Genomic DNA, 24,271 nt, shown 5'->3' with positions numbered 1-24,271 from the left:
GACTGCTGACCAGCAAGGACAGCAACAGCAACAACGAGAACAAGCCTTTTTCCAGCCCTCCTCCCTGGAACAGCTTATTGCTCCTCTAAGTCGTGTTGAACATGGTACCTGGCTCGTCGTACAGTCGTGCTGAGTAGCTTTGTATCGGTACATTTTTTACGGCGTAGGAACCTGGAAGCTCTCGACCGGCCCCGACACACTCACTTCGCTTACACCGCCCACCCGCCGCCCGCGGCCTGTTGTGTTGGTTTTTTTTTCCCCTCAGCAAAAGCGACACCACCCACTCGACGGCGACGCATAGCAAAGCAGCAATAATAACCTGGCAGTACTTGTCAATCACCCCGATTGCCTGCTTGGAGCTAACAGCATTGCCAGTACCTAGAGCGGTACCAGTACCAGTACCAGTACCAGTACCAGCGCAGTGGAGGGAGTGGAGGATCCCAGGTCTCGAGTCTCCAGTTCTCCAAAGTCTCCATTCTGCTGCTTCCCGCCCATCTGCTTTCTGCAGGCCGTGGCTAGTACCTTCCTTACCTTAGCTTTCACAGCTTCAGTAAGGTCAGGTACCTTGGCTCACGGTATCCGTACCAAGTAGACTTCACTTCCCAGCTCACTCATCTCACCTCGCCTCTCAACTCTCACCTCCGGCCCTGGGTAGTCGTGGTCCTCGCCAGTCCAGTCCACTCGGAGCCCGTCTGCATTCTGCCCTGAGGTCTCAAATTCCTCAACTGTACCGAGCTGCAGGGCAATCCAATCTTTCCCTCGTTAGGCCCCACCTTGACCCTACTTTACCTCAAAAGACGCTACACATCCTACGCTACCTTGCTCTACTTACACCAGGCCACCACCTACGCAGTATTCACTAACACCACATGCCCGGCTGTCGCAACCTGCCTGTCCCGCTGTATTTTTTTGCTCTCCCCTCCACTCCCCCTTGACTTCCACTTCTTACCCCCTCTCACCTCCGTCCCCTCCCAATTTCTTTGGTATTATCGACTGCTCGCTCGCCCGCCGCCCGCCCGCCTACGCGTTGTCTGCCACCAGACCGCTACCCGCCGCCGCTGTCGCCTGCTGGGGCCAGACTTTTTTTTTTCTTTCGCTTTCTCGCTCCGACCGCCTCTGCTCAGGTTTCCATTCCTGTAGTCCCTCTCTCTCTCTCTCTCTCTCTCTCTCTCGCACACACCTACATAATCCTCTAATCCCTACGCCCATCCCATCTTCTTCGTCTTATTACCTTCCCTTCCGACTTCTTCTCTCTAAAACTTTGAATACCACCTACAGCACCCCCCCCCCCCCCCCCCCCTCCCCCCCCCCCCCCCCCCCCCCCCCCCCCCCCCCCTCCCCCCCCCCCCCCCCCCCCCCCCCCCCTCCCCCCCCCCCTCCACCCCCCCCCCCCCCCCCCCCCCCCCCCCCCCCCCCCCCCTTCACTCCCACCTTTCACCACGGGGACAAAATTAGAAAGAAAAGGGGGTTGAAACAGGTCTGCTATTTTGTCCGCCCTGCGAGTCACGTCTACTTGGGCCCGAGCCCTCCCACTGCGCCGAGGCGTTCTTTGCGCCACAGCGAGCCCTTTTTTCCCTTGTCAGACCCGAGCCTTGACACTCGACGGCACTCCCGAGTCTTACTCGGCCCAACTCGACTCGACTCGACTCGACCAGACCAGACAGGCCAAAGACTTACTTGAGTCGCAGACTTTACCCCCACCACCACTACCAGCCAATTCTGCATAACCTGCCGCTGCTGCCCCTCCAGCAGCCCGCCCTGCTGTGCATAGCTGTTCATTCTTGCCAGCTGCACCGCACCCACGCTTCCCTTGCGGCTGACACCCATCTGCGGCCTACCTGCGTCACCGATAGCCGGAACCAAGAGAGACAACAGCCACACAAGGGGAAAAGAAAAAGAAGGACAGACCAAGAAAGAGGCGATAGGTCATCCGCCGTCGGTTCGCTCGCTTTCGCGTATATACCGCCTCCGTCCCGTCTACCCTTTCTCTCTACCACCAGCGCCCCTCCGAACGAACCTTCACCCACCAAACAAACCTGCTGCGCGCTCATGCCTTCCGCATCCCCCGCTATGGCGAGCCCAACAACCGCCTCGGCGGCCAGTTCCAAACCTTCCTCAGTCAAGTCTGACGGCAAAAAATCGCCGCGTTTGACCCCGCAAAATGGCCAGTCCCTCACCAACGGCAATTCCTCCCACGAGGCCCTGCCGAAACCTGCCGAGAAACCCTCCATGAAGGACAAGCTCACGCGCATGTTCTCGACCAAAGACGTCAGCCGAAACGCTATCGAGGTCCCCCATCGACCCCGCGGCTCCAGCTTTAATGGCAGCGACAAGCCCCAACCTCCCAGCAGGAAACCCTCTACCACCACCGCAGAGAAAGTCCCCGACAAACCAGCCAGCAAACCCGCAAAACCTCCCGTAAAAGACCTTCATCGATTCATGGCGAGCCCGGACTTGCAAGGTGGCCACGAGCACCACCTCAAGTCAAGTCGCAGGCAGGAGAAGCTCTCCGACATGTGGCGTACCCTCATCGGCAAGAAGCAAGAGCACGCCGAAAACGACCTGTCGCTCGTCTCTAACTGGGTCGACACGCTCAAGGCCGAGAAGGAGGATATGGCTGGCGACAGGAAGAACGGCCCAAACGCAACCACCACTCTTGTAGAAAAGTACGGAAAATGTCAGGAGGTTGTAGGCCGTGGTGCCTTTGGAATCGTCAGGATATCCCACAAGAAGGTCGAGAATGGAGTAGAAAGACTTTTCGCCGTCAAGGAATTCCGCCGTCGCCCAGAGGAGACGGAGAAGAAGTACAGCAAGCGACTGACTGCCGAATTTTGCATTTCCTCGTCGTTGCGTCACCCCAACGTTATCCACACTCTGGATTTGCTCAAGGACGCCAAGGGAGATTACTGCGAAGTCATGGAGTTCTGCGCCGGTGGTGACTTATACACTCTCGTCCTCGCAGCCGGCAAGTTGGAGGTTCAGGAGGCGGATTGCTACTTCAAGCAGATGATGCGTGGTGTGGAGTACCTCCACGAGATGGGTGTTGCCCACCGTGATCTGAAGCCTGAGAACCTGCTGCTCACTACTCGTGGTGGCTTGAAGATCACAGACTTTGGCAACGGCGAGTGCTTCAGAATGGCCTGGGAGACGGATCCTCACATGGTGTCCGGCCTCTGTGGCTCTGCTCCCTACATTGCGCCCGAGGAGTACACAGACAAGGAATTCGACGCCCGCGCTGTCGATGTCTGGGCCTGTGGTGTCATTTACATGGCCATGCGTACCGGTCGCCACCTTTGGCGCGTTGCCCGCAAAGACGAGGACGAATTCTACGCTAGATACCTGGAAGGTCGCCGCGACGAGGAGGGCTACGGACCGATTGAGTCCTTGCACAGAGTAAGTCTATCGGATTTGCTTATAGTATCGTCCAGAAACTAACAGTCTTTAGGCGCGCTGTAGGAACGTGATATATTCCATTTTGGATCCTAATCCCACCCGTCGCATTACTGCGTCCCAGGTCCTTAAGTCAGAGTGGGGACGCGAGATCAAGCTCTGCAAGGCTGGTGAAGAGGGCCTTTGAATAACGACTTCGTCTTGGAACTACTTCGGTGGACAGCTTCTTTATTGTCAACAAGACTTTCAACAATTCATTTCAACGGCGGAACAGCAATGACCGGAACTTTCCAACCCGGCACAATGATAGAACAATGCGTCTGCACAGACAGCGTGCGTCAACCGGCGGTCTTTCGACTCCCTCTTTCAGCCTGCTTCGATTCACACCCTTTTACACTTGTTTACCTGACGATTTTACGACACCCCCATGCGACCCTGTTATTGCGAGCATCGGCGTTTGGCGTTTTACCCTCCCATGCTGCTTACACCACAACAACCTACTGTTCAACGTACATATGACATCCCCGTCTTTGGAACGGGGCACCGGCAGAATTACGCTACAGAGCCAGGTCCACTACATCTCTGGGTTGACTTGGCCAGCAGTCCTCAAGCCCCCATGGAACGAAGCTATAATGAGCGACGGATTTAAGATGCGCAAGGGCACTCACGACCTGGAAACGGAAGATGGACTTGGTTGAGCCTCAGGGGAAGAGGCTCGGTGGGATGGTTGAGAACCAGGAGGAATCGGTAAGGACCGGATGCATAGGCCATGATGCATCGGTCTTGGGAACGATGTCTTTGGGAGACTGCATGCGTGTGCGGGCTATGGAACCGATGTGTCCCGCACATTCGCCAGAATCAAATGTTCTGGATTGATCGTGTGGTCTCCCAGCAGCAAACCCTCTAGTCCACTCGCTCTGCTCCTGTAGTGAGTGGCTGTATTCTGAGCCAAAGACCTAAAGAAAGAAAAGTTTAATGAACAAAGCAAAGAGGAGCGGCATCCTTGGGCGTGATCGTCTCTGTGACTGCTCTTGTCTGTGTGCTCACCACTCTTTGCCATGAATTTTGCTTGGGTCTGGCGGTCTTTGCGACCTGTCCTGGTCACCTGTCCCATGTCCTGGGCACAGGCTGATCCGTGGTAGGAACCACGGAAGCACAGGTCGAATCTATTGCATCACTGGGACACGCAAAGCCGCGGTGCCCTGTTACAGTTTCTACGTTGGCAGGCGGGCATTACCAGAGAGCCGGGGCGCAATTGTAAAGTTGGTCTACAGCCACACTTGCTCGTGGGACAACTGCTCTGTGGGTTACTATTTGCTGAGAGATGTCTTTGCTGGACTCTACTTTCTACATCACAGCTTGGCAGACGACTTTGCAGCTTTCTGGGTGGCCGATGACGAATGACAGGCGAATTAGGGGCAAACATAACATGGGGCGGCCGTATGTAAACAATTCCCGCGGCTTCAAGATCTGGGAATGGGGCCCGGGCCAGATCTGAGTACCGGGAAGAAGTGGGACCCCGCCACAGGTAATTCCCCATCGAATTGCCTGGGAAAGTCGGGGACTGCCTTTCCGGGCGGCCGGACGCGCGGTGTCCGGTGGGCTGTGGAGAACATCCCCCGGCGATGAAGTCATCTTGTTTGCTTTTTGTCTTTCTCTCTTTCTTGGATATAACTCTATATCAACGAACCCAACAGGACCGACGGACGGGCGCCAAACGTTTTTTTGTGTGCCGGTGTGTGTTGTAAGGTTCCGTCTGAAGGTCCGTATTCTTTTGTCTTGTACCGAACCGAGACTTCCGGGGCAGAAGAAGGGAAAGGGGCGCCGCTGCCGAGTGCGACCTGCGAAAGTTCTTGGCGGGAGGACAAAAAGCCTAAGCCACATGCCCAAGAACCGTTCGTTCGCTCGCCAAGACCTGACGATCTGGTGAAAGCAGGGCGGACGAGAAACGCTTTTTGAACTTGCGATTCTTCCTTATTTCTTGCATCTTGGGTTTGAAGGAGAGTTCTGCTTTTGTCTTCGCCACGGGGGGACAGGTAAGTGTCTTGCTTGGCGGGTTCATCATTACACGGTAAGTAGTTCTTACTGTCTCTACCTCTGGACCCCCCCCCCCCTTCCTTGGAAATAGCTTGTCTATTCTCTTGCAGTCTGCCTTTTCTTGGCGAGTATCATGCTCAGTCCGCCTTTACAGCACTGGAGGTTTGTTCATTTGCCCTGTTGGGAGCGGTCAGCGCGAGGTAGGCTTCCCGGATTCGACACCGGGGTAAGACTGGGCTGCACTCGCCTGGCCTGGGCACGCGGACCTAGAGCACGAGACGACCCGACTCATGCTCACTCACCAAAGGCACATTTAGGCCCGTGAGCTTTCCTTGGCCCAGAGCCTCAACGGAGAGGGGAAAAGCCGACGCAGCAACACCCGGACTTCTCTTACGTTCCATGGGAGAATTGACTGGCAGACTGACAGACGGACTCGGATTGAAAAGCAGATTGATGGGCTGTCCTGACTGACAGGAATGACCAAACCCATACACCGCCTCTTTCTTCTCAAGGCAAAACCCTACCCCTCCACGACAGAGCCTCCTCCTCCACGGGATAAAGTTGACTCATACCCTAGGCCAGAACGTACGGTTTGTCGTGTAGTCTCTCTCGATCCCGTGGACTGGCCGGCCACCCACCCCGTGGTCAACCGCACTAGAAGATCTGTCCAAGATCTCAGACAGCGTTGTTCGCCTCCGTCCTGCGGCGGGGAATTTGGAGACTAGGTAAGGAAGGTAATGACCAGGCAAAGTATGGTAAGGTAGGTATAGGGTAATGGATAGCGTAGTAGGTAAGCTGGCTAACGCCGTATGCACCGTCGCTACCCCCCCTCCCCCTCATTCCGAAGTTGGGTAGGCTCAGAATCTCGATAGACTCGACCAGCGTCATCGACCGATCCCTCCCCCCTCCACATCAAAGATCTGAGGGAAACAAAGTCCCATTCCACTCGCCCGCGTGGCGTATAGCATAGCACCCTCTACCCAGATTCGGCGGTCAGCAAAGCAAGCTCTTTGCTCTTCCCTCCCCCCCCCAGTCTTTCTTCTTCGAAAGAGAACTACCTATGAGGCAGAGAATCCTAGTTTCTAGACTAGCCGCCAGCGCTACTTGGAAGCCACTCCCTCGAAGCTCCTAGGACTCAGCTGGCCCTGCTCTACACCACCTACGGTACTACCATCCCAAAAGCCCCCCCCGTGGCCCCCAACACGACAAAGGAAGTACAAAGAACCCCACGGCGCCGGATCCGGCTCGCGGATACCGCCGGAGCCATACTTGGGCCCCCCCTTCTCCTCCTAACCGTAACGACCACCGGAACGGGGCACGAAGGTAGTTCCCAAGCGGGTAAACCTTCTAGTGCACCGCCTTGTACCGCATCCGGAAAGACTGGACCGCACCCCGCGAAAGCCAGGTCTTCTCGAAGGCTTCCACGTGCGCGGAGGGGCCGGCGGGTCCGATGGCAGAATGACCCACACCGTTCCCGGGTCCCGGTTCCGGCGCCGGCAGGGATGGGAGACGGGGGCTGTGGAGACCATACAGACATGTTCCGGGTGCTCGGCTCTACGCACTAGAACTCGGCTCGCCGGGTCTATTCATGTGTCGAAGGTCGAGCCCCTGTTGCTCGTCTTCCGGCCGGGCTGCCGCTCTGCCTCTGAATGGCTCCGGACTCTTTCTAATGGAGATGCGTGAATGTCTTCGTCGCCGGTTCCAAAGCTTTCGTTGTTGCCTTACTCCCATGAAATCCATTTTCTGTATGTCTCGTGTGTTCTTCTGCCAGAGTTATAACTCCTGGCTTTCCCTCCTTCAATGTCGTGAAAAAGCTGGGCTCACATCTCGTCATCTTGATAGTGCTGCCCCTTCACATCCACCTCCTGATCTGTCCGGTCACAATTCATGTCACATTGCATCCTATCATATCACATGTCACACCACACACGAGTGAAAGATTTGATCTTGAACTAGAATGAAAGCCTCAAGGCCCCTTGTATATGCGTGTCGAATCTTCAGTACCTCTTGCTCCGATATACTTAATACCAATGCGACAAAAATAGCGCACAGGTTGGTGGCTCCCGAGGTGAGAAGCAGGAAGCATAAAACACAAAAGAGATACGCGCCGAGGATATATCCCTCGACCACCATTCTTTCCCCGTAGCAGACGACCCCAAGATAATACATACAGAGAGGAATCTGCACCCTCTTCTCTGCTCATGAATCTCGTGCCAACCCGTCATTTTCCCGTAAACACCGGTAATAACCACATAAAAATGACAAAGCAAATAAACGCCCCCTGGCGCACATCTTAAGCTTCCAGTGCAAGAATCGAACGTAAAATTCTTCCTCAAACCGTGACTGCCCCTTGGAGAATAGAAGCAAACCAGAGCCGGTAGCGCCAACTGCCTCGTAACCGCCTAGCCGCGCGCGAAAATAGTCCATCGCTTTTCCCTCGAGAAAGCTGAAGTTCGTAATGATCGGTTTCGTTCATTGTTGGAGACGTGCCGAGTAGGAAGCTCTTCGTAGTTGCAGACATTAATCCCTGATTTCAATCCTATCCTGCTGCGATATATATTTTTTACTTCCTCTTCTTCTGACTGGAGGAGAGAAGCAAGGAGAGTCATAGTGGACGTGACACTCCTTCAAACTCATGCAAGCTGGCCGAGATTGAATCGACGAAAGGGCGGGGCCGGATCCCGCAGGAAATCGAAACCTACGAGTGAGACGCAATTGGCCTACTCGTTGAAGTGGAAGAATCGAACAAAGATGACAAAAGACTCTCTAAGAGTGGAAAAGGTCCCAGGCTCTGGCGCAGAGCTGCATGAACTCCTCGCGCTTTTGCCTTTGGCTCTCGGGGCTGTCCCGACCGGCGCCGAATGGTCCTCTTCGCTGGGGGGGAGGGCCATGGCCCAATGGTGGGCTGCCGTCCTCGTACTCGGCACGGGTGCGGCGCCTGCTTGCGCTGCGGCTGGGATCAGCGGCTCTGCTTCCCGGGGCAGGAGACGGAGGCGTAGGAGGCTGGTGAGCGTTTCCGTAGTGTACGATCTTAGGGAGCAGCTCGGGGCGACCACCGGCAATCTCGTGCTGTGCCTCTTCCGCTGACTTGTACTCTCTGGCACGTCCGGAAGTAGGGGGGCCATGCTGCATCTGAGGGGGGTGGCTAGGTGATGCCATGGGGGGACGGCTGGTCTGGGGGTACAAAGAGGTGGGAGCATTGTCGGGGTGGCCAGAAACCTGTCCAAAGACATCGCTGATGGGCGGGAGACGGTTGTTTGTCTGGTTGGCAGGGACGTGGTGGATGTGAGAAGTGTTGGAGAGAGTGTTTGGCTGGTTTGTAATGTGACGAGACAGCGGTGCAGGATGCTGGCGGCCAGTGAAGGAGTGTCCCAAGGGGGCCGACTGGATGACACGCTCGTTGGCAAAAGACTCGGCGGAGGGCGGCAGGATGGAGAGCTGGGCCTTGTTCCTGCGAGACAGGCCGGGGGTCTTTGCTGCGAACTGAGAAACAGGGTCCTTTCCAGAGGTGTCAGGGCCATCGCCCTTTGCGGATTGCTGCTGCATTCTCTGCTCGATGATCATGCGTTGCTGGTCCCTCACGCTCATGCTGCGCTGGAGCTGTTCCTTCATGATGGGGTCCTGGGTAACGAACCCGGGCGAGAGGCAGGCAAGGCCGACCTCCTGGATGCCCAAGTTGTCCCTAGCAGTCATGGGCCTAGCAGTGCCGGGAGTGTTGGAGCCCGGGTGTGCCCCCTTGTTGGACAGGTCGAGTTTGCGTGGCCTGTGACGGGTCGTCGGCAAGTCGGGGGAGTTGGGTTCTTTTTTCACGACGATCTTTGGTGCACCGCTGGCATGTCTCGCGCTGGAAGGGAAGATAGAGTCAATTGACTGCGGTTGCGAGGTGAAAGGATGGACGTGGAGATGCAACTTACGCGCTGGGAGGAGATGACTTGGGAGCTTGGGCGGCACCCCTAGGGCTGCCGCTGCCTGACCGATGCGCCGTCGCATTGGGAGTTCCAGTTGGTGCAAGAGGTCTTTGTTGTGCAGGCGAAGAAGCGCCGTGCTGTGCGGAAGACGCGGGAGCGAGGTCGGAAGGGAACGACGGTCTGTCGTGAGGGGCCGGAGAGGGAGCCATTGCGATCGCTGTGCTCATAGTTGCTGTTGGTAGGTTGGGAGGAATGAAGCGAGAAAAAAGGAGACGGGTCGGGTTGGGTTGCTGCTGCTGCACCCGACACGCCTGTTTGCTGTATGGTCTGCAAAAGGAGCCTCACTTGGCTTGACGATTGCCGATATGCAAGTTCGGAGAATGAAAAACCCGTGCAGAATTGATCGAGATGCAACGAGTCGTTGGTAAATTGGTAAGAGGGCGAATTGGCGATGTCGTCAAACGCTGGGTGATTGAGATGCGCGATTCTCCCTTGCTCGATGCTCCAGTTTTAAATGGGTCGAGATGGATGGAGTTGTCGACGTCTGACTTTTGACGAGGAGGTGCGCGACTGCAACTCTTTCTGTGTCAGAGGATTGGGGTCGCCAAGGCCGAAGCGAGAGGACTCGACTTTAAGTCGGGTTTTTTTGGTTTGTCGGCTAAGGTAGACTTGGTGGCAGTGACTTTGGTGAGTAGTCAGTGGACGACTCTTTGCCCTTGTTTTTCTTGCCCTTTCTTGCGAAGCGCGGAGTCGCAGCAATTGACGCTTCGAGCTTGCGCTTTGAGCTTTACGAGAATGGCCGAGAGCGGGCTGGGGGAGGAATTAGCCTGGCGGGTTGTGGGTGCACTGGGCGGTGGTGGAGGTGATGGTGTGGTGCCTCTAAAGGTAAGGCCTCTAAAGGTCAAGGTACCGTAGCTGATTGCTGCTGGGCCGTGAAAAGTCGGAGCGTGGGTAGACGGAAAGCGGCTTGGTCTGGCTGACTAGGTGAGAGATGGCGGCGGGACGGAACAATCCGAAATGTTGTAGGAATAAGAAAAGAGACAGAGCTGCTTGCTGCTGCTTTTGCTGCTTTTTTGCTGGCTGGCTGGCCGCTCTTTGATTTGAGACGGACAGCGACGGGGAGGAGCTGGAGCTGTGGAATGCGCAGCGGCCGATTGTGTGCCCAAAATTAGTGGTGCCTAGGAAAGGTTGTCGGCACGGATTGACTGATTGACAAAAGACAATGGGGTCGACCAGGTCGGCTCGTGTGTCAGGTGGTGTCCAGAAAAGTGAGCAGATCAGTCTCAGATCGAATCAGGGCCCGCGGGGGGTTTAGTTGGCGGAAAAGTATTTTCTGTCTTTCTCTTTTCTCGAGTCAACCGAATGGGTAGGTAGATGGATGCCCAATGTTGAGTTTTGGTTTGCGGAAGAGGGTATATGGTCGTATTAATTAGTTGGCGCGAGACGGAGTAGACTACGGGGTGGAAGCTGGTAGTAAAAGTAGTAGCGCAAGGTCCGTCAGGTCGTCAGGTCAAATCAACGAAAGAAGAAGGTTGTGGTTTGTTTTGTTTGAGAAAAAAGCGAGAGACTTGGTCTGCGACGTCGGGAGGAGAAAAGGCCAGGCGCGGGGGGGTTTTGAGAATCCGGTAAAAGGAGGAGAGGGGGGTATCGGGGAAGGAGAAATAGAAGAAGAAGAAGAATGGACGGGGTGAAGAAGGTTGGGAAGAGAAGCGAGCGCTGGACGAGACGAGGGTTACAAAACAGAAGTTGAAAAGGATGGAGGGGAGGGGGTGGTGTTTAAAGCAAGCGTCGAGACACCTCCAGGCTCAGGCTCAGGCTCAGACTCTCAATACTCAAGACTCGGACGAGGATGAGACGGGGATTGGGATTGGAACAGGCACGGGGACGGGGACCCCAAAGTTGACAAGTCGAGGACAGGTCAAGAAAACAGGGACCAAGGGGGTAAAAGGCCATACACAGAGTGCAACGACGGGGGTGTGGTGACAATCCAGTGACAAGTTTGTCGAGAAATAAAAGTGCTGGCCACCTTACTTCACCTCACTTTTGCACAGGTATCCGTACGGACTAAGGTCTGTAAGGTATCCTTATGGAGAGCGGATACGCAGTAAGGCACGGGATAGAGTGGTATAAAGTGAGACTGGATGGAGCAAGACGATCAAGAACTGACCAGGGCCCTTGGACAAGCAGCTGGAAGGATGGATCATGGAGACTTGGAGGAAAGCGACACACCAGGAGGTAAGAGGGGTGGAAGGGGGGAGGGGGGTCACGGAGTAGAGGGGCAGCTGTGGTTGTTTTATTTTCTTATGAAAGGGGAACACGGGAGTGACACAATTATGGCCCAGCCGGCACACCAGGCCCATCTCTGTTACCTACTCTGTTGCTCTTTTCTCTCCTTTCCTTCTGCTCTACTCTTCTCATTCCCGCATACAGTTTACCTGTCACTACTCCCTACAGAGTACCGCTGAGTTCACCTCAGTAATCCATCGATACTACAACAAATGTCGGATGTGCTGAGGGTTTCTGGGATCTATGCTGCAAGAGATGCGATTGACTGGCTGATATATACGTACTTCCGTACACAATATTCCAGGGCAGGAAGGGGGAGGGGTGGCTCCTCTCATCGGAAAGGGGTGTGTGCATAACGCCCATGTGCTTGCTGTACGTAGTATACATACTACAGGATTATGGATGCACCTGCCAGCAGTTCCAGCTTGACTTGCCCCCTCTCTCAGTACGGATTACCTTACGAAGTATCCTGATCATGGCACTCATGCCACAAATGCGATTCCACTGTGGTATTCTCCCACTATCCAGCACACACACACACACACACGACAGAGAGTGTGGTGGTGACATTGGCTGGTGGTGCGGCGGAGGCAGTCTAGACTTCCAGGCCACCTCAGAACCCAGGCCCTCGGTCTTTCAACACTTGATTAACACGGAATTGATTGGACAGCAACATCTGACGGTTGCGGCCGTTCTTCTCTTGTTCTCCTCTTGCTTCTACGCTTCTACGTTTCTCCCCTCGCCTCCGCCTGGTGAAGCACCACTCAGTGTCAGGAGCGACGACAAGATGCAGAGTGGCATCCGTCGGCTCGGGTGCGCTGGGCCTTCTCCAGCTGTTGGTTGGTTCGCAGGCGTGTAGCAATGGTGGAGGTGCTACTGGGCTACCTGGTACTTTTCGCAGAGTGGCAATGTGGTTTGCCTCAAACAACTCGACCACCTTACGCAGAGATACTACTAAACCTAGCATAGGCGAGGACAGGACGGGACGGGACAGGGCTGGGGCTGTCATCCACGCTGCTGGAAAGACTCCAGTTCAAGGACAGAGAGAGAGAGAGAAAGAGCGGAGGAAGACGGTGGGAATCCTGATCGTGTTCAATCTCAAAAGGGGCGTGGGATGTGGTGAGCGGGGGCGCCGCTTGACCTCCGTACACAGTAGGCTGTTTGACATTGAAGGTCAAGTTTCCCCCGAGTGGGTTCCTGCTCTTTTTTCCTCCTTGCCTGTTCACATCCTCCCACTTCCTTGTCTAAATCCCCACTGAGCTCTTTCGGAACCCCTAGTCCACAACTCCCACACAGTCTACACTTCCTATTCGGGCTCACATACAAACTGACGGTGAAGGGATGACAGGACTGACTGGAGCTCTCTGGCCGATGATGCTGATCAATCATCCAACCCACCACGAGATGGATACTCTCAACGACCTCCTAATAGCAGAATCCGAGAGAAACAACTATCGCGGGCCCATGGCATGATGAACAACAATGGCAATTCTCCCCTCTTGTTCTCTATCCCAATCTCGATATCCATGCACAGACGAGAACTGGCTGCAATGCAAGCCCAGCAACTAGAATGATGAGGGGGAAGCTACCACAGCACCTCGGGGAAGCTAAGGCAAGGCACCTTTGCTCATGTGCCTGAGGTGCCTGGCATGGCATACCTGCCTACCTACTTGGGTGCGGATACTTCTTGCAAGTCACTCCATACCTACCACAGCATGGTAGTTACCTACTACCACATCTCAAGTACGGGAAGCCATCTCAGCAACGCTACCACGGTACGATGCCTGGTGGCCAAAGGACGGGTACCTAGCGCGTGGTAGTGTCTTCCACCATGGAACTCTTCTACCGTCACAACCTATCGAAAGGTACGCTGTGTCGTGCCTCACCACCAATCGACGGCTACCACAGGCGAAGCTCACAAGGCCGCGACGGTTGGCCCACGCTGCGGCAGGAATAGCAGACTATTGTTTCTGATTGGGTTCGATGCCAACCATCCTGCAACACACGAGCCACCGCTCACCCACTCGCCCGTGCCCCTCACCCTCCTCAACTACGTAGTGCACTACGGAGTACTGCGTACCCTTCCCCAAGGATACACAACTTCTCCCACCAGATTGTCAGGATTGGCACAGACTGCACTTCATCAATCAAGCACCATGGGCCATGGGTTGGCCTTTGACGACACCGGATGACAATTCTCCTCGTGCGAGACAAGACATCCCCGACCTGCCAGGGTGACCTGTAACCCTGCCGAGTATGAGGAATACCTGCTCAGCCTGCTCCCAACACGCCCTTACCTATGTCATCCATGTATCTACCGTGATTACCGCACTCTATCAAAGACGGGGAAACTCAACAGACAAGCAATCGGAACCATCCTCCTTTGCACTTAGATACCGATGTCAAGATCGAGCCAAGGAAGGTCCGAGGCGCAACAATAAGGTGACGGATATGCTATCCAAAAGACCAGACGGAAACACCCCTGGCGGGGCTTCAATACACTTAACTCTGTCCCTAGACAACACAATCCCTCACTCATTTTCGCCCTCTTTTCGATGTCGAAGCTCGGTTCGGTAGGCTTGCCGTGCCGTAGACTACAGCAGCACAGAATCATGGCGGCCTCATCCGACGAGAATCACCGCGGCTCAAAGTAGAGGACACTGAGTTCTCGTTGCATCGCGATAAGTGGCTTGGCACCTGTTTCGTCATCCGCTTCCGAAGCAGAGGCAATTCAGAACCGCTAGTCAGCTCAGCTACGCCGCTACCACGCAACACTATCTGTATCGTATAAACCAAAGACGACCCAAGCTATCACGACTCCATTTCTGGGACCCTCGTTGACGTACGTACCACCAGTGCGTACGCAGTGCAGTTCAGGTCTCCGCCTTCAGCTCAACTGCCTACGTGCAACACGACTGTGGTGCCCAAACAGCCCTCGCAACACCCAGAATTCAGCCCGCGCTCTCTCACAACTTTTGACTTTCGCTCACCTTGCGAGATCAAGCCCCTGGCACTAACCACTTCCGCACCTGCCATGACGGGGCCTGCCCTGCCAGTGGATCATCCAAAGCCGGGACTCGGTTGTTTCAACCGCAGCATCACAGCGATATATGGAAACGTCCATTGCTTGCACTGCCGTGGAGCACCACGCAGTGTTAGATGGCATGCTTTCGACCAAGTCTACCTCCTACGTGCTAAGTCTGTCGTGGGGCGCAAGAGGACGGAGATGCTCCATGGGTTGCCCATCAGTCGCGATATTGGTACCAACCCGCTGTCGCCGAGGCGTCAACCACGCCTTGGGCAAGCCGATGATCTCGAGACGGCAGCTTTCAACCTGTCACCGGACCCTGAAAGACACTGCCAGACGGCCAGCCCGGGTGGCCTGTGCCTACGCCATCGCGTCTAGATATCCTGGTACCGCCTGCGCCTGCGCTTGGTGCCTGTGCCTGTGCTTTCCCGCACACATTGCCGGCCATCTCCAAACTCCTAATGGCCCTTGTGGTATTATTAAATGCTCATTCTTCGTCACTGCCGCACGCCAGCGCTGCAGCCCCCTTGCGGGCCACATCAGACGGAGCGATCACTAGGCAGCTCTGGCCCGTCCGGGCGTCGGCCCTTCACGATTCTCTCCTATCCGGCAGATGTTCAAGCCACTTGCGGCCCCCAAGTGAGAAAACCCGAACACTGGGGGCGACGACGGCAATTGGAAGGTGAGAACAATTTCTCAGCTACCTGCGATCCCTTGGTGGGGCTCCCGAGAAAGAGGCTAACCTGCACATAGCATCTGCGTCGCGACAAGCACATTTTCCAACCGAAGCCTGTGCGAATGTCTATCGCCCGCTATCTTGGCTCACCGTGGAAAACTGGACCGAAAAACTTCATAGAGGCATCCATGAATGGAGGGGCATCCGATACTCGACAATCGAAAAGACCTTGCCGTGTCTTTCTCGAATTGCTTTTTTCTCTTTCGGCCCCATAGTGCCACTGACCAGACTACAAACGATCAAACCGATTCATTGCCAACCCAACTATAGAGCCCGAAATTTCCGTCGATAGGTTCGGAATATTTCAACCAAACTTCAAACGAGACTCTCACCGGTCAAATATAGTACCTCTCCACCTTTTCCTCCGCCAGTATCACCCCTCCACGTCCGCCACCCCTGATCACACCTGACGGACCCAGAGACTCCACATGGATGAATCTGCACATGATAGATTGCCCAATCGGCCGTCCGAGTCTCAAGTCTGGTCAGCCAACAGTATGGGTCGTCTCTCGCTCCTGTGTCGCGCGCGGCGGCTCACGACCAAGCAAGCTCTGGACTAGAGACGGCGTTTCCGCTAGCCAGAAAATTATTTCCTCGACTCTGATTGCTCCTCGCTGCCGCGTAGAAAGCACCATATGCAGTCGCTCGGGTTGACGTTGACAACAGCTGGCTTTCGTATTGACCTGGGCAGCGTTGTTGTGCTCAATCTTGTCTTGAGTCTCCGCTCGCTGGATTTCCGGCCTTGACAGCCACCACTGGCGATCGGTAGCCACTCGTAGGGCGGCAGGCCTTTGCTGAAACCCGCCCCTCGTTCTATTGACCTGACCTGAGCCTCCTGAAGGCTGAGTTTGGCGAGATTAGCTGGTGCCGGTTCACTCTGTCTCTTGTCTTCTCCGCACGGCAATGTCATGGCCAGGCAAGGCCAGGAAGAGCAGGGGGGTTGGAGGGGGAAGATCCATGTGAAAACGTCCCTGAAGATCCTGGCCATATCCCACAACCGTTAAGCCGCAACCCCATGTGTCAATGTGTCACCAGCCTCTTTCTCTTTGTATCACAGTTGGCAGAGAAGAGGCTGAGTTGAGTTGTGGCACAAGACGCACGTACCATTGGCATGAAGTTGATGAGTGAAATGCAGAAGAATACGAGTCGGAGAGTTGCAGTATTCTACATGCCGTCGTCGTCACCGACGCCAGAGCCACCTCCTGCGCACGTCGCCAACTGTCAAATTTCCCGTTTCTTAATGCGTCCATGCCGATTCACAACGTCTAGATGGGATTGATATGATTATCATAGATGAAGGTAGTATAACCACGACGTCGACGAATACTCTGCTAATACCTCTTTGGTTCTATCAGTCTTCAGTACGGATAGATACGAATGGTCGTTTCTCATCCAGTATGTCAGCACCGATCTCCATTCGCATTCGCACCCCTCACCGAACGACATGTTCACGCCCCCCATGTAACCCCCAAACCCCACCACAGTTCCAGGTTCGTCGTCGACGTTACATCCCCTAAAAATTTCTCTTCGTCCTTTTCGGGACGACAACCTTTTTTTCTTTCCACTTGCAGGCAGGTTTCTTTGGTACTGTGAACGGTGGTACAGACATCTTCATCCTGGAATTCCTCAGCGGCATCAAGCAGAAGAAAAAAACGCGGCTGTTGTTTTTTGGCTTGTGAGTAGCATTCGCTTTGCCTGCACAGACGATTCGCCGAGTTAAGACGTCTCTTCCCTCGGCCTGCACATACATTTTCCACATATACGCCGAACACGCCTCCTCTACCTTGAACGTCTCCGTCCCATCTCTGGGTAGGACTCACAGACGACGGCCGTTGTTCACCTTCGTCATCTGCAAACCATCCGTCAATCCATGCAGCTGGTGAGCGAGGACTGAATGCTGCTTACATAGCACACCTTCACAATTACAAGTGACTTCCCAGACCTAGTGCGAGATGTACCTGACCAACCCCGGTTCAACGACGCACCAAGCTAAACTCACCAACTGGGTGTCGGTTTGAGAATGGAGGAAACGAGCCAATCATATGGCTCACACCGACCCTGTCTTGAAACAATAAAGTGCGGTTGGCGGCCAATCAAACCTCGTTTCCGATGTGACAGCGCCGGACGATCACGAATTGGTCGAGTGTGGTTTGGCAGCCAACGAACAGAATCCGAACGCAGGCCGTCTGACTGGGAGGGGAATGCGAGGAGTGAAAGGGTGGGAAACCGGAACGGCCTTGTCGGCTTTGCATCGTAACGCTTTGGCTCTCTGGGATCGCGATCAGGTTTTGATTTCCTTGCCCCGGTTGTTTTGTTTTGTTCCATTGATAGGGATTTCTTTTTTTACGGAAGTGGGCACGGAAGGCGGAAGGGGGGAAAGGGGAGGACGAAGAGCAAGGCTCTCGCGATGCCGTATGATGTCCATGCATGCCATGTATGATGTCTTATCCGAACTCTCTCCCAGCCTCTCCAATCGCCTCCGCGCGCTTACGCCGCCGCCCCCGGGGACGTCAACCACGCGGGAGTTGGATGGTCCGTGGACACGATGCGGTGAAGAGGGCCCTTGTTCCACGGGGGAAAGAAGGGGTGGGGTTTCTCTTTCTTTCTTGTCTCACCGAGAAGGAAAGACTTCAACCCGGAACTTGGGCTGTCGGGTTCGGGGAGGCGCCGCCGGGGCCCCTTGAGGCTCGAGCATCTTTGAATTTGATATTCGGACCGAGACATTTTGCTTTTGGAGGTCCATAGTGTTCTACGAAGACGGGGTGCGAATTGATGGGACTTTATTGCGAGATTTGGGCCCGAGTACGCAGTATTCTTCCAACTACTTGCTTATACTGAGGATACTAAAGCATTCGCTTATTACGGTGACATTCTTGATTGCTTTCATTCACCATCGAGATGAGTCAAAGTGTCGGTACACGAGTTTAAGCTTACCCTGGTTTCGAGGTGCCCAACAACCCAGGATTGGTTACCAAGAAATGCAGGGTGACGGAATCCTCTCCTCCGGAAAAGAACAAACTGGGGAACGAGAGAAAGAAAGAACGAAGCGCGCAATTGATCTTTGGATCGTTCTTCTGCGGAACCAGTCAGAGCATTCGACGTGAACTAGCAAGCTGCAAACTGCAGGGTGGTGTAGGTGGTTTGCTCGTGCGTCCAACAACCGGAACTACGTGCGTGACTGCATCTTGCCGCGCGCCTGTAAGTAGGTGGTGGTAGTGGTGGTGGTAGTGGTGATGGTTGCGCTCTCTTTACTCCGTACTGTTCTCGATTTTTCCCCACGCGGAAAGATGAGGTCCATCACAGCTGGGGGTTTTTATTGGTTTGCGGGCTGCAAACAACCAGGTAAGCAGGTAATGCCTTGCATGCTATGACGATGTTGTCAAAACTCGTGTATGGTAGACGCAGGATCGTAGCAATATTGGTCTCTTCTCACATAACTGAAGATGAACATAATGGGTAGGAAAACGGGCGTCTCGTGGAATCTCACCCCCCCCTTTTCAGGTATCTGCCGAGCGATAAACTTTTCTGCCCTCTCCCCCTATAGTCTATAGATGGCCCTTGTGCAGAGGAGGTAAATCTGGGGATCTTGGAGAGGGCGCGAGGCGCGAGGCGAGGTGGTATTCCCATCGAAATTTCTTTGTTCGCTGTGACGCCTCTTGACCGTGGCATTTTGCGATGCGATGTAAGCTTGCATGTGGCAGGGACGCCGGATTGGTGAGTCCCATCGCTTGCAGCTGGTGCCAGAGATATGCGGTGGTCGCCAGCTGTCAGCTTATCGAATTGATCCGCGGGTCCGTTATCAAAAAATTTCGAGAGACCGACCTGCGGGCGCGCAGTGCAAGTCCGAATCTGTTGAAAGTTGAATTACACCCCCGCGACGAAAAGAACCACCCAGCCAATTTTCACTTTGAGTGTCACCGATTCTCTCATAACACTCCTCAGAGTCAGCCTCATTGAAGAGTAAACAAAAAGAGCGCAAAAATGCCCGGCAGAACCGACTCGGAAGACGTCCCCATGGACGAGGCGCCCGCCTCTCACCAGCCCGAGGAGGAAGAGGAGGAGGAGGGACAGGAGTCGACTGAGCAGGAAGAGGAAGAGGAGGAGGAGCCCCAGCGCGTCAAGATTGTGAGTCTGCCTGCTTCGGCGATTCGCGAGCGAGAGGCTGACTGTGAGATTGTCCGTAGCTGCCCGGCTCAACAGACACAGCCGCCTCATTCGAGTTTATCGATGAGGGGCACACGCTCGGCAATGCGCTGAGATATGTCATTATGAAGAAGTAAGTTTATATTTGTTTTTTCTCTCAAACAGCGTCAATTTCCTGTCATGAGAGACCTCCCTGGTTTGCCTGCGTTATACTAAAACTCACCCCTCCTTCACTACAGTCCCGACGTTGAGTTCTGCGCCTACGCCATCCCTCACCCTTCGGAACCCAAGATGAACATTAGGATCCAGACCTATGGTGAGCATATTTTTTTTCTTCGATCCCTTCTTCACCCCTAATTTACTGACTGTGTCACTCAGACGGCACCGCCGTCGCGGCTCTGCAAAAGGGTCTCAAGGACCTTCAGGCCCTTAGCGACACCGTCGCCGAGGAGTTTATCCGCGCCAAGGAGGAGTTTGGTCGTTCATAGCGAACGCATCTTGTAGAAAAGATGGAAAATGGCGTTATTTTTGTTTTTGTTTTTTTGACATGGGAATGGAGACACCGAAAATAGAACCAATGGCGTCGACAAAACAAATGAAATAGGTCCAACTCAGTTGGTTGGGTTCTTGTGACTTTTGCGGAAATGTTTTTTGAAATTGTATATTTATGTACACGAGCTCTAATACTTCCAGCGCTCTTAGTTGCGGCCCTGTGTAAAGTACGGTTAGCGATCCATCTCGAAACAGCGTCAAGTGTCTGCGGATGCCCTTCACCACCTTGCTTCGCCTCCTGGTGTTTTCTCCTCGCTCTAGCTTGCTCGCAACCCTGTGTAAGACTCACCTCCAAGAATCCAGTCATGAAGCTGTTGGGCAACCGCTTGTCTCCTCTAAAGTTCTCCTCCTTGAAGTAGGACATGATGTGCGTCGTCTGCTTCCAGAAGTTCATCGTCTCCTGCGTGATTAGAACCACATGTCAGCTCTCGGCCTTATATCTTCCCAATCGTAACGGTCATGGGTCCAATTGGTCTCCCGCATGACACCAAAATCGTCCTCTCTCCATCCCTCTCTCTCCCTCGGTGTGCTTCGATGCGCGCGTGCGTCGGGGCAACGTCGCTCGGGATGGCATACCTGGTATTCGGCGTGACTCTTGAACAGGAGAACATCCACCACGGGGAGCTTGCTGGCGAACCTGTGGCGCTCAAACTCCTCACGTATCCGGGTACGGAGGACGGACACGGGCAGGGGGACGTTGTACATCGTCTGAATCTCAGGCGCCTGTTTCCCAATGGTTCCTCAGTTAGCATTGATTTATGCCTCCAGCTTCCCTTCAAGTCGGCCTTCTCGCTCGAATCGTCTTCGCATCGTTGCGCGCCTTTCTCGAACCGACCGCCTACGCCGGAGCTTCCGTAACAGGGACGCATTGGGGGTCAACATACAGCTCGGATCCATTCTCTGTAGGAAGCGAGAACCCGTCTCTTTGCGTCGTTCCAGTTGGCCGCTGCTCGACGGATCAGTGGGATTTTCGGGGTCAATTGGTCTCTATAACTCACACTGCCGGGTCGTCTTTGCGAATTGGGTCGGTGTGATGGCCATAGTGGGCGCGTGGGGATGCTGGTGAAGAGGGCGGTTTTGCTTGCTGCGCTACGTGATTCCCGAACGGCCTGGTCGTCGACGCTGTCTGGCTGGGTGGAACGGGAATCTTGGGAAGCTCCAAGGTTCCGGACGGCCCAATCACGTGTGGCTCCTTAGTCAGCTCGGATCCAGCGCTCTGCGCGCAGGTGCGAAGGCGTTAGTGGCATGCCTGATAAGATATCGGAGCTTTTTGCCCCACTACCTAAGGTATTATCCTGGGCTTTTGGACTTCAACTCCTTCGTCATCTACCTACAACCGCGACGCGAAGCCAAGTGAGCCTTGACGAGACTGCGAGAGCCCTTCGGATCCCAACTCAAGTGGCCATTTCAAACACCCACAATATACTCACGCAAACCAAGAGCCCAACATGCCTCCCATGCGATCTTCGAAGCGCAAGCCGCCTCCAGAAGGCTTCAACGACATCGAGGACCAGCTCCTCATCTTCCAAAACAAGATGAAGGACGCGCAGAACAAGCCGCCGCCGACGGGACCGAAGCACCAAGCGCAGTGGGAGATTTTTCAGATCGCGCACGCGAGGAGCCGCTACATTTACGATCTGTACTACGAAAAGGAGGCCATCAGTAAGCAGCTGTACGAGTGGCTGCTCAAGAACGGCTACGCGGACGCAATGCTGATTGCCAAGTGGAAGAAGCAGGGCTACGAAAAGGTGAGTTGGCATGCTCATCAAGAACGACAAGTCATCTTGCTGACATGTGTCTATAGCTTTGCTGCTTGCGCTGTGTCCAAACCAAGGAGACGAACTTCAACTCGACCTGCATATGTAGAGTTCCGAAGGCCCAGCTCAAAGGGGACCAAGAGGTCCAGTGCGTCGCTTGCGGATGCCATGGCTGCGCATCCAGTGACTAGAAGAGCAGAATCTCTAGTCGTGTACGTGTTTTCCAGGAAGATTACCTTCACGAGCCCGTCTGTCAGCGCGGCTTCCGGTCGACAATGGGTACCCCGTGGAGGGCAGGCGTTTGGCGCTTTACATGGCAGGATTGGTTCCGGCCCTGGTTACGATCACTTGGGTCGTTGTTTACGGGAAAGAGGTAGTGATCCTTTCAATTGACCGTTTTGGTATCATCATGGCCTGAACGCTAATCGAAGTAGTGGTATCATTCGTGACGTCTCTCATCGTTTTGCAAAGCCTGCTCGTCCTCCGCCCCTGCCAAATCGCACGCTGTTGGGCACAAACTTCAGCGCCGACATTGCGCCAGCGAGATCCTCCATTTCCGTGTCTGGACGTTCCGTTATCGCTGGCTGCGCAGGCACCGAACTGGCCTCTGGTTTGGTTGCAGAATCTCCTGTCTTTTGTGACTCTTCTCCGCCTTGTGAAGTGGTCGTGTCCAGTATACTTGATCTGCGCTTCGATTCCTTGGTCGTACTGAAAGCATTTGATGATTTCCGCCGGTGATGACCTGCTTCTACGAGCAGTGTCCGTCGCCCGTCGACACCCTCCCTAGTCACGGCAAAAAAGTAGTTCTTGGGAAACCCGTGTTTGTCGATGAGGTGCATCCGGCGTTTCTGCGGCGTCAAGCATTTTCTCTCACAACCCTCTACGAAGCAGGAATACTGTAGCCGATGTCAGCAAGAGAGGAGCCGATGATGAGAGGAAGTGGGAAATCATATTACGGTGTGCTCTCCTCTTTCCCGCTTCACAGCGGCGAAGGAATCATGACATTCCTCATGGTGCACGTTAAGCAGATGGCTTGACGGTAGGTTCCTCCCGCATTCCAGACACCTATTGGTGTGCGTCGCTATGTAGTGCGCCTCATAGTCGTCGTATGTCTTGAACGTCAGGGCCTCCTTGTGAGGCGGAAGGGAGCATTTCATGGCAAAATCCTCAGATGCTCCCTCGACGGAAAGCTCTAGTCCAGTGATCTTGGTAGCACGGTCATCTGGAGTTGACGTCTCCGGGCGGCTACGCTCGTCTGCGGAAATGCCAGAGGACGGGTGTTCCTCTTCGGCCTCTCGTGAGCGTTTCATCTTGAGTGAAGGCCAAGTGACGGGAAGGGTTGATTACTTGCAGATCAGGCACCCGAATTTCCCCCGCGTCGCACTGCTCTGCTGAGTTATGTCCTGAAATTAATTTTTGGTAGGATCCGTGGAGGGGCTCGGACGACTGAGCCAGCCTGCAGTGTATGGTATCCGCAGGGTGTACTCCGTAAGGATAGCAAGAATACAAATATGTTGCGCCGAGGCTTGAGCCAGTCAGGTCTGCAATGTCGGCGACAATACGTCCGACAGTGGTGAATGGAATCGAATGTTTTGGGCGGAAAGGAGATCAAAGGCCGGAGCCGTGGTGGGGCACTGACTGTCAAAGACCACTGCAAGGCTCAGTGCTCAAGGCTCATTTCGCAGGTTCAGGGACGGATGGACAAGTCATCATTGAAATCATTGTAAATGGGGAGGACCTGACTGCAAACAAGGGCCTAGGCTCCTAACAAAGCAACAACATAGCAAGGCTCATGAATGATGTACCTAGCATGGGTCATGCTGCAGCTGCAAGTATCCCCCGTTAAGGGAGAGAGTGTGACAATGAGGGACTCAGTGAGGGACTGCGGAACCGAACAGGGACCAATCTCAAAAAGCGCCAGTGCACGGTCCATATGTGCCGGCCTGTTGAGGGGCTCCATCTAAAATATTAACTGATTCCCCAAGGCTCAGTCATGGAAGGTGGATGGATGGATGGATGATGTGGATAGATGGTAAAGACTGAGAGGTGCACACTTTATTGTCCCATGAGCTAAGTTCTGCTCGCGTCCCTCATGGAGACCCGACATCACCATCCTCTTCCTCCTTCTTCTCTGTCTGCCTCTGTCTGCCACCCTCGTCCTTCCACACCGTCTGAGTGTTGCCTTTCTTGAATGTCTGCTTTGGGTGGCGCATCGCTCGTCGCTCTTTCCCTCCGACCCTCTGCCCAATGTTGTTCTTCCCGACTCTCTCATCACCCCGATTACGTGCCACCACAAGCCTTGGACCCGACGACGCCGCTGCCGCTGTCCCGATCCCACCACCATTGTCGCCCTCACCCTTTGGATTCCGACGACCTCACCTCCCAAGTTATGGATCGCGCGCACCTTCAGGGACTGGTCTTGAGAGCGTGTGAG

At 54.6% G+C, this 24,271-nt stretch overlaps 16 protein-coding genes across 16 annotated transcripts; 8 read left to right on the top strand and 8 right to left on the bottom strand.

Moving 5' to 3' along the window:
• Positions 1 to 85: 85 nt before the first annotated feature.
• Positions 86 to 723, bottom strand: CLUP02_03264 (uncharacterized protein; the record flags this gene model as incomplete). The annotated part of the gene is made up of 3 exons (XM_049282289.1): positions 86 to 499; positions 532 to 564; positions 640 to 723. Coding segments are annotated over 3 exons (531 nt in total), but the record flags the coding sequence as incomplete, so codon positions are not given.
• A 1,326-nt stretch (positions 724 to 2,049) lies between these two features.
• Positions 2,050 to 3,577, top strand: CLUP02_03263 (uncharacterized protein; the record flags this gene model as incomplete). The annotated part of the gene is made up of 2 exons (XM_049282288.1): positions 2,050 to 3,393; positions 3,515 to 3,577. 2 exons carry the CDS (start codon positions 2,050 to 2,052, stop codon positions 3,575 to 3,577), a joined length of 1,407 nt encoding a protein of 468 aa, XP_049139431.1.
• A 127-nt stretch (positions 3,578 to 3,704) lies between these two features.
• CLUP02_03262 (uncharacterized protein) lies at positions 3,705 to 4,088 on the top strand (the record flags this gene model as incomplete). The annotated part of the gene is made up of 1 exon (XM_049282287.1): positions 3,705 to 4,088. One exon carries the CDS (start codon positions 3,705 to 3,707, stop codon positions 4,086 to 4,088), a length of 384 nt encoding a protein of 127 aa, XP_049139430.1.
• A 3-nt stretch (positions 4,089 to 4,091) lies between these two features.
• On the bottom strand, positions 4,092 to 6,315 carry CLUP02_03261 (uncharacterized protein; the record flags this gene model as incomplete). The annotated part of the gene is made up of 10 exons (XM_049282286.1): positions 4,092 to 4,313; positions 4,372 to 4,409; positions 4,438 to 4,556; positions 4,609 to 4,658; positions 4,742 to 5,025; positions 5,081 to 5,438; positions 5,580 to 5,693; positions 5,730 to 5,947; positions 6,017 to 6,148; positions 6,243 to 6,315. 10 exons carry the CDS (start codon positions 6,313 to 6,315, stop codon positions 4,092 to 4,094), a joined length of 1,608 nt encoding a protein of 535 aa, XP_049139429.1.
• Positions 6,316 to 6,339: 24 nt separating this feature from the next.
• CLUP02_03260 (uncharacterized protein) lies at positions 6,340 to 7,560 on the bottom strand (the record flags this gene model as incomplete). Its single annotated transcript, XM_049282285.1, has 8 exons — positions 6,340 to 6,403; positions 6,532 to 6,716; positions 6,784 to 6,943; positions 6,986 to 7,093; positions 7,153 to 7,170; positions 7,252 to 7,297; positions 7,356 to 7,402; positions 7,478 to 7,560. The coding sequence occupies 8 exons, from the start codon at positions 7,558 to 7,560 to the stop codon at positions 6,340 to 6,342; spliced, it is 711 nt and encodes a 236-aa protein (XP_049139428.1).
• Positions 7,561 to 8,193: 633 nt separating this feature from the next.
• On the bottom strand, positions 8,194 to 11,288 carry CLUP02_03259 (uncharacterized protein; the record flags this gene model as incomplete). Its single annotated transcript, XM_049282284.1, has 8 exons — positions 8,194 to 9,271; positions 9,342 to 9,646; positions 9,681 to 9,799; positions 9,878 to 9,959; positions 10,040 to 10,181; positions 10,246 to 10,576; positions 10,904 to 11,051; positions 11,133 to 11,288. 8 exons carry the CDS (start codon positions 11,286 to 11,288, stop codon positions 8,194 to 8,196), a joined length of 2,361 nt encoding a protein of 786 aa, XP_049139427.1.
• Positions 11,289 to 11,476: 188 nt separating this feature from the next.
• CLUP02_03258 (uncharacterized protein) lies at positions 11,477 to 13,094 on the top strand (the record flags this gene model as incomplete). Its single annotated transcript, XM_049282283.1, has 8 exons — positions 11,477 to 11,570; positions 11,678 to 11,810; positions 11,875 to 11,965; positions 12,002 to 12,066; positions 12,174 to 12,434; positions 12,473 to 12,534; positions 12,591 to 12,841; positions 12,918 to 13,094. 8 exons carry the CDS (start codon positions 11,477 to 11,479, stop codon positions 13,092 to 13,094), a joined length of 1,134 nt encoding a protein of 377 aa, XP_049139426.1.
• Positions 13,095 to 14,233: 1,139 nt separating this feature from the next.
• CLUP02_03257 (uncharacterized protein) lies at positions 14,234 to 15,027 on the top strand (the record flags this gene model as incomplete). Its single annotated transcript, XM_049282282.1, has 2 exons — positions 14,234 to 14,271; positions 14,478 to 15,027. 2 exons carry the CDS (start codon positions 14,234 to 14,236, stop codon positions 15,025 to 15,027), a joined length of 588 nt encoding a protein of 195 aa, XP_049139425.1.
• A 944-nt stretch (positions 15,028 to 15,971) lies between these two features.
• CLUP02_03256 (uncharacterized protein) lies at positions 15,972 to 16,295 on the bottom strand (the record flags this gene model as incomplete). Its single annotated transcript, XM_049282281.1, has 1 exon — positions 15,972 to 16,295. One exon carries the CDS (start codon positions 16,293 to 16,295, stop codon positions 15,972 to 15,974), a length of 324 nt encoding a protein of 107 aa, XP_049139424.1.
• Positions 16,296 to 16,782: 487 nt separating this feature from the next.
• On the top strand, positions 16,783 to 17,173 carry CLUP02_03255 (uncharacterized protein; the record flags this gene model as incomplete). Its single annotated transcript, XM_049282280.1, has 3 exons — positions 16,783 to 16,875; positions 16,957 to 17,060; positions 17,089 to 17,173. 3 exons carry the CDS (start codon positions 16,783 to 16,785, stop codon positions 17,171 to 17,173), a joined length of 282 nt encoding a protein of 93 aa, XP_049139423.1.
• Positions 17,174 to 17,201: 28 nt separating this feature from the next.
• CLUP02_03254 (uncharacterized protein) lies at positions 17,202 to 18,836 on the bottom strand (the record flags this gene model as incomplete). The annotated part of the gene is made up of 8 exons (XM_049282279.1): positions 17,202 to 17,234; positions 17,291 to 17,327; positions 17,385 to 17,654; positions 17,877 to 18,163; positions 18,320 to 18,459; positions 18,492 to 18,581; positions 18,645 to 18,750; positions 18,819 to 18,836. 8 exons carry the CDS (start codon positions 18,834 to 18,836, stop codon positions 17,202 to 17,204), a joined length of 981 nt encoding a protein of 326 aa, XP_049139422.1.
• A 100-nt stretch (positions 18,837 to 18,936) lies between these two features.
• CLUP02_03253 (uncharacterized protein) lies at positions 18,937 to 20,016 on the top strand (the record flags this gene model as incomplete). The annotated part of the gene is made up of 5 exons (XM_049282278.1): positions 18,937 to 18,956; positions 19,345 to 19,510; positions 19,570 to 19,661; positions 19,768 to 19,844; positions 19,907 to 20,016. The coding sequence occupies 5 exons, from the start codon at positions 18,937 to 18,939 to the stop codon at positions 20,014 to 20,016; spliced, it is 465 nt and encodes a 154-aa protein (XP_049139421.1).
• A 210-nt stretch (positions 20,017 to 20,226) lies between these two features.
• Positions 20,227 to 21,121, bottom strand: CLUP02_03252 (complex 1 protein; the record flags this gene model as incomplete). The annotated part of the gene is made up of 5 exons (XM_049282277.1): positions 20,227 to 20,238; positions 20,370 to 20,480; positions 20,657 to 20,803; positions 20,965 to 21,026; positions 21,079 to 21,121. The coding sequence occupies 5 exons, from the start codon at positions 21,119 to 21,121 to the stop codon at positions 20,227 to 20,229; spliced, it is 375 nt and encodes a 124-aa protein (XP_049139420.1).
• A 407-nt stretch (positions 21,122 to 21,528) lies between these two features.
• Positions 21,529 to 22,028, top strand: CLUP02_03251 (uncharacterized protein; the record flags this gene model as incomplete). Its single annotated transcript, XM_049282276.1, has 2 exons — positions 21,529 to 21,828; positions 21,885 to 22,028. The coding sequence occupies 2 exons, from the start codon at positions 21,529 to 21,531 to the stop codon at positions 22,026 to 22,028; spliced, it is 444 nt and encodes a 147-aa protein (XP_049139419.1).
• A 264-nt stretch (positions 22,029 to 22,292) lies between these two features.
• On the bottom strand, positions 22,293 to 23,147 carry CLUP02_03250 (zinc finger protein; the record flags this gene model as incomplete). The annotated part of the gene is made up of 2 exons (XM_049282275.1): positions 22,293 to 22,733; positions 22,794 to 23,147. 2 exons carry the CDS (start codon positions 23,145 to 23,147, stop codon positions 22,293 to 22,295), a joined length of 795 nt encoding a protein of 264 aa, XP_049139418.1.
• Positions 23,148 to 23,414: 267 nt separating this feature from the next.
• Positions 23,415 to 24,260, top strand: CLUP02_03249 (uncharacterized protein; the record flags this gene model as incomplete). The annotated part of the gene is made up of 5 exons (XM_049282274.1): positions 23,415 to 23,560; positions 23,647 to 23,669; positions 23,736 to 23,782; positions 23,867 to 23,883; positions 23,936 to 24,260. 5 exons carry the CDS (start codon positions 23,415 to 23,417, stop codon positions 24,258 to 24,260), a joined length of 558 nt encoding a protein of 185 aa, XP_049139417.1.
• Between the last annotated feature and the right edge of the window lie 11 nt (positions 24,261 to 24,271).

Source organism: Colletotrichum lupini, chromosome 2, assembly GCF_023278565.1.
Source record: "Colletotrichum lupini chromosome 2, complete sequence".
In the NCBI taxonomy this organism is placed as follows: domain Eukaryota; kingdom Fungi; phylum Ascomycota; class Sordariomycetes; order Glomerellales; family Glomerellaceae; genus Colletotrichum; species Colletotrichum lupini.
Note: the sequence above shows the minus strand (reverse complement) of the source record. Positions and strands in the feature narration are given on the sequence as shown.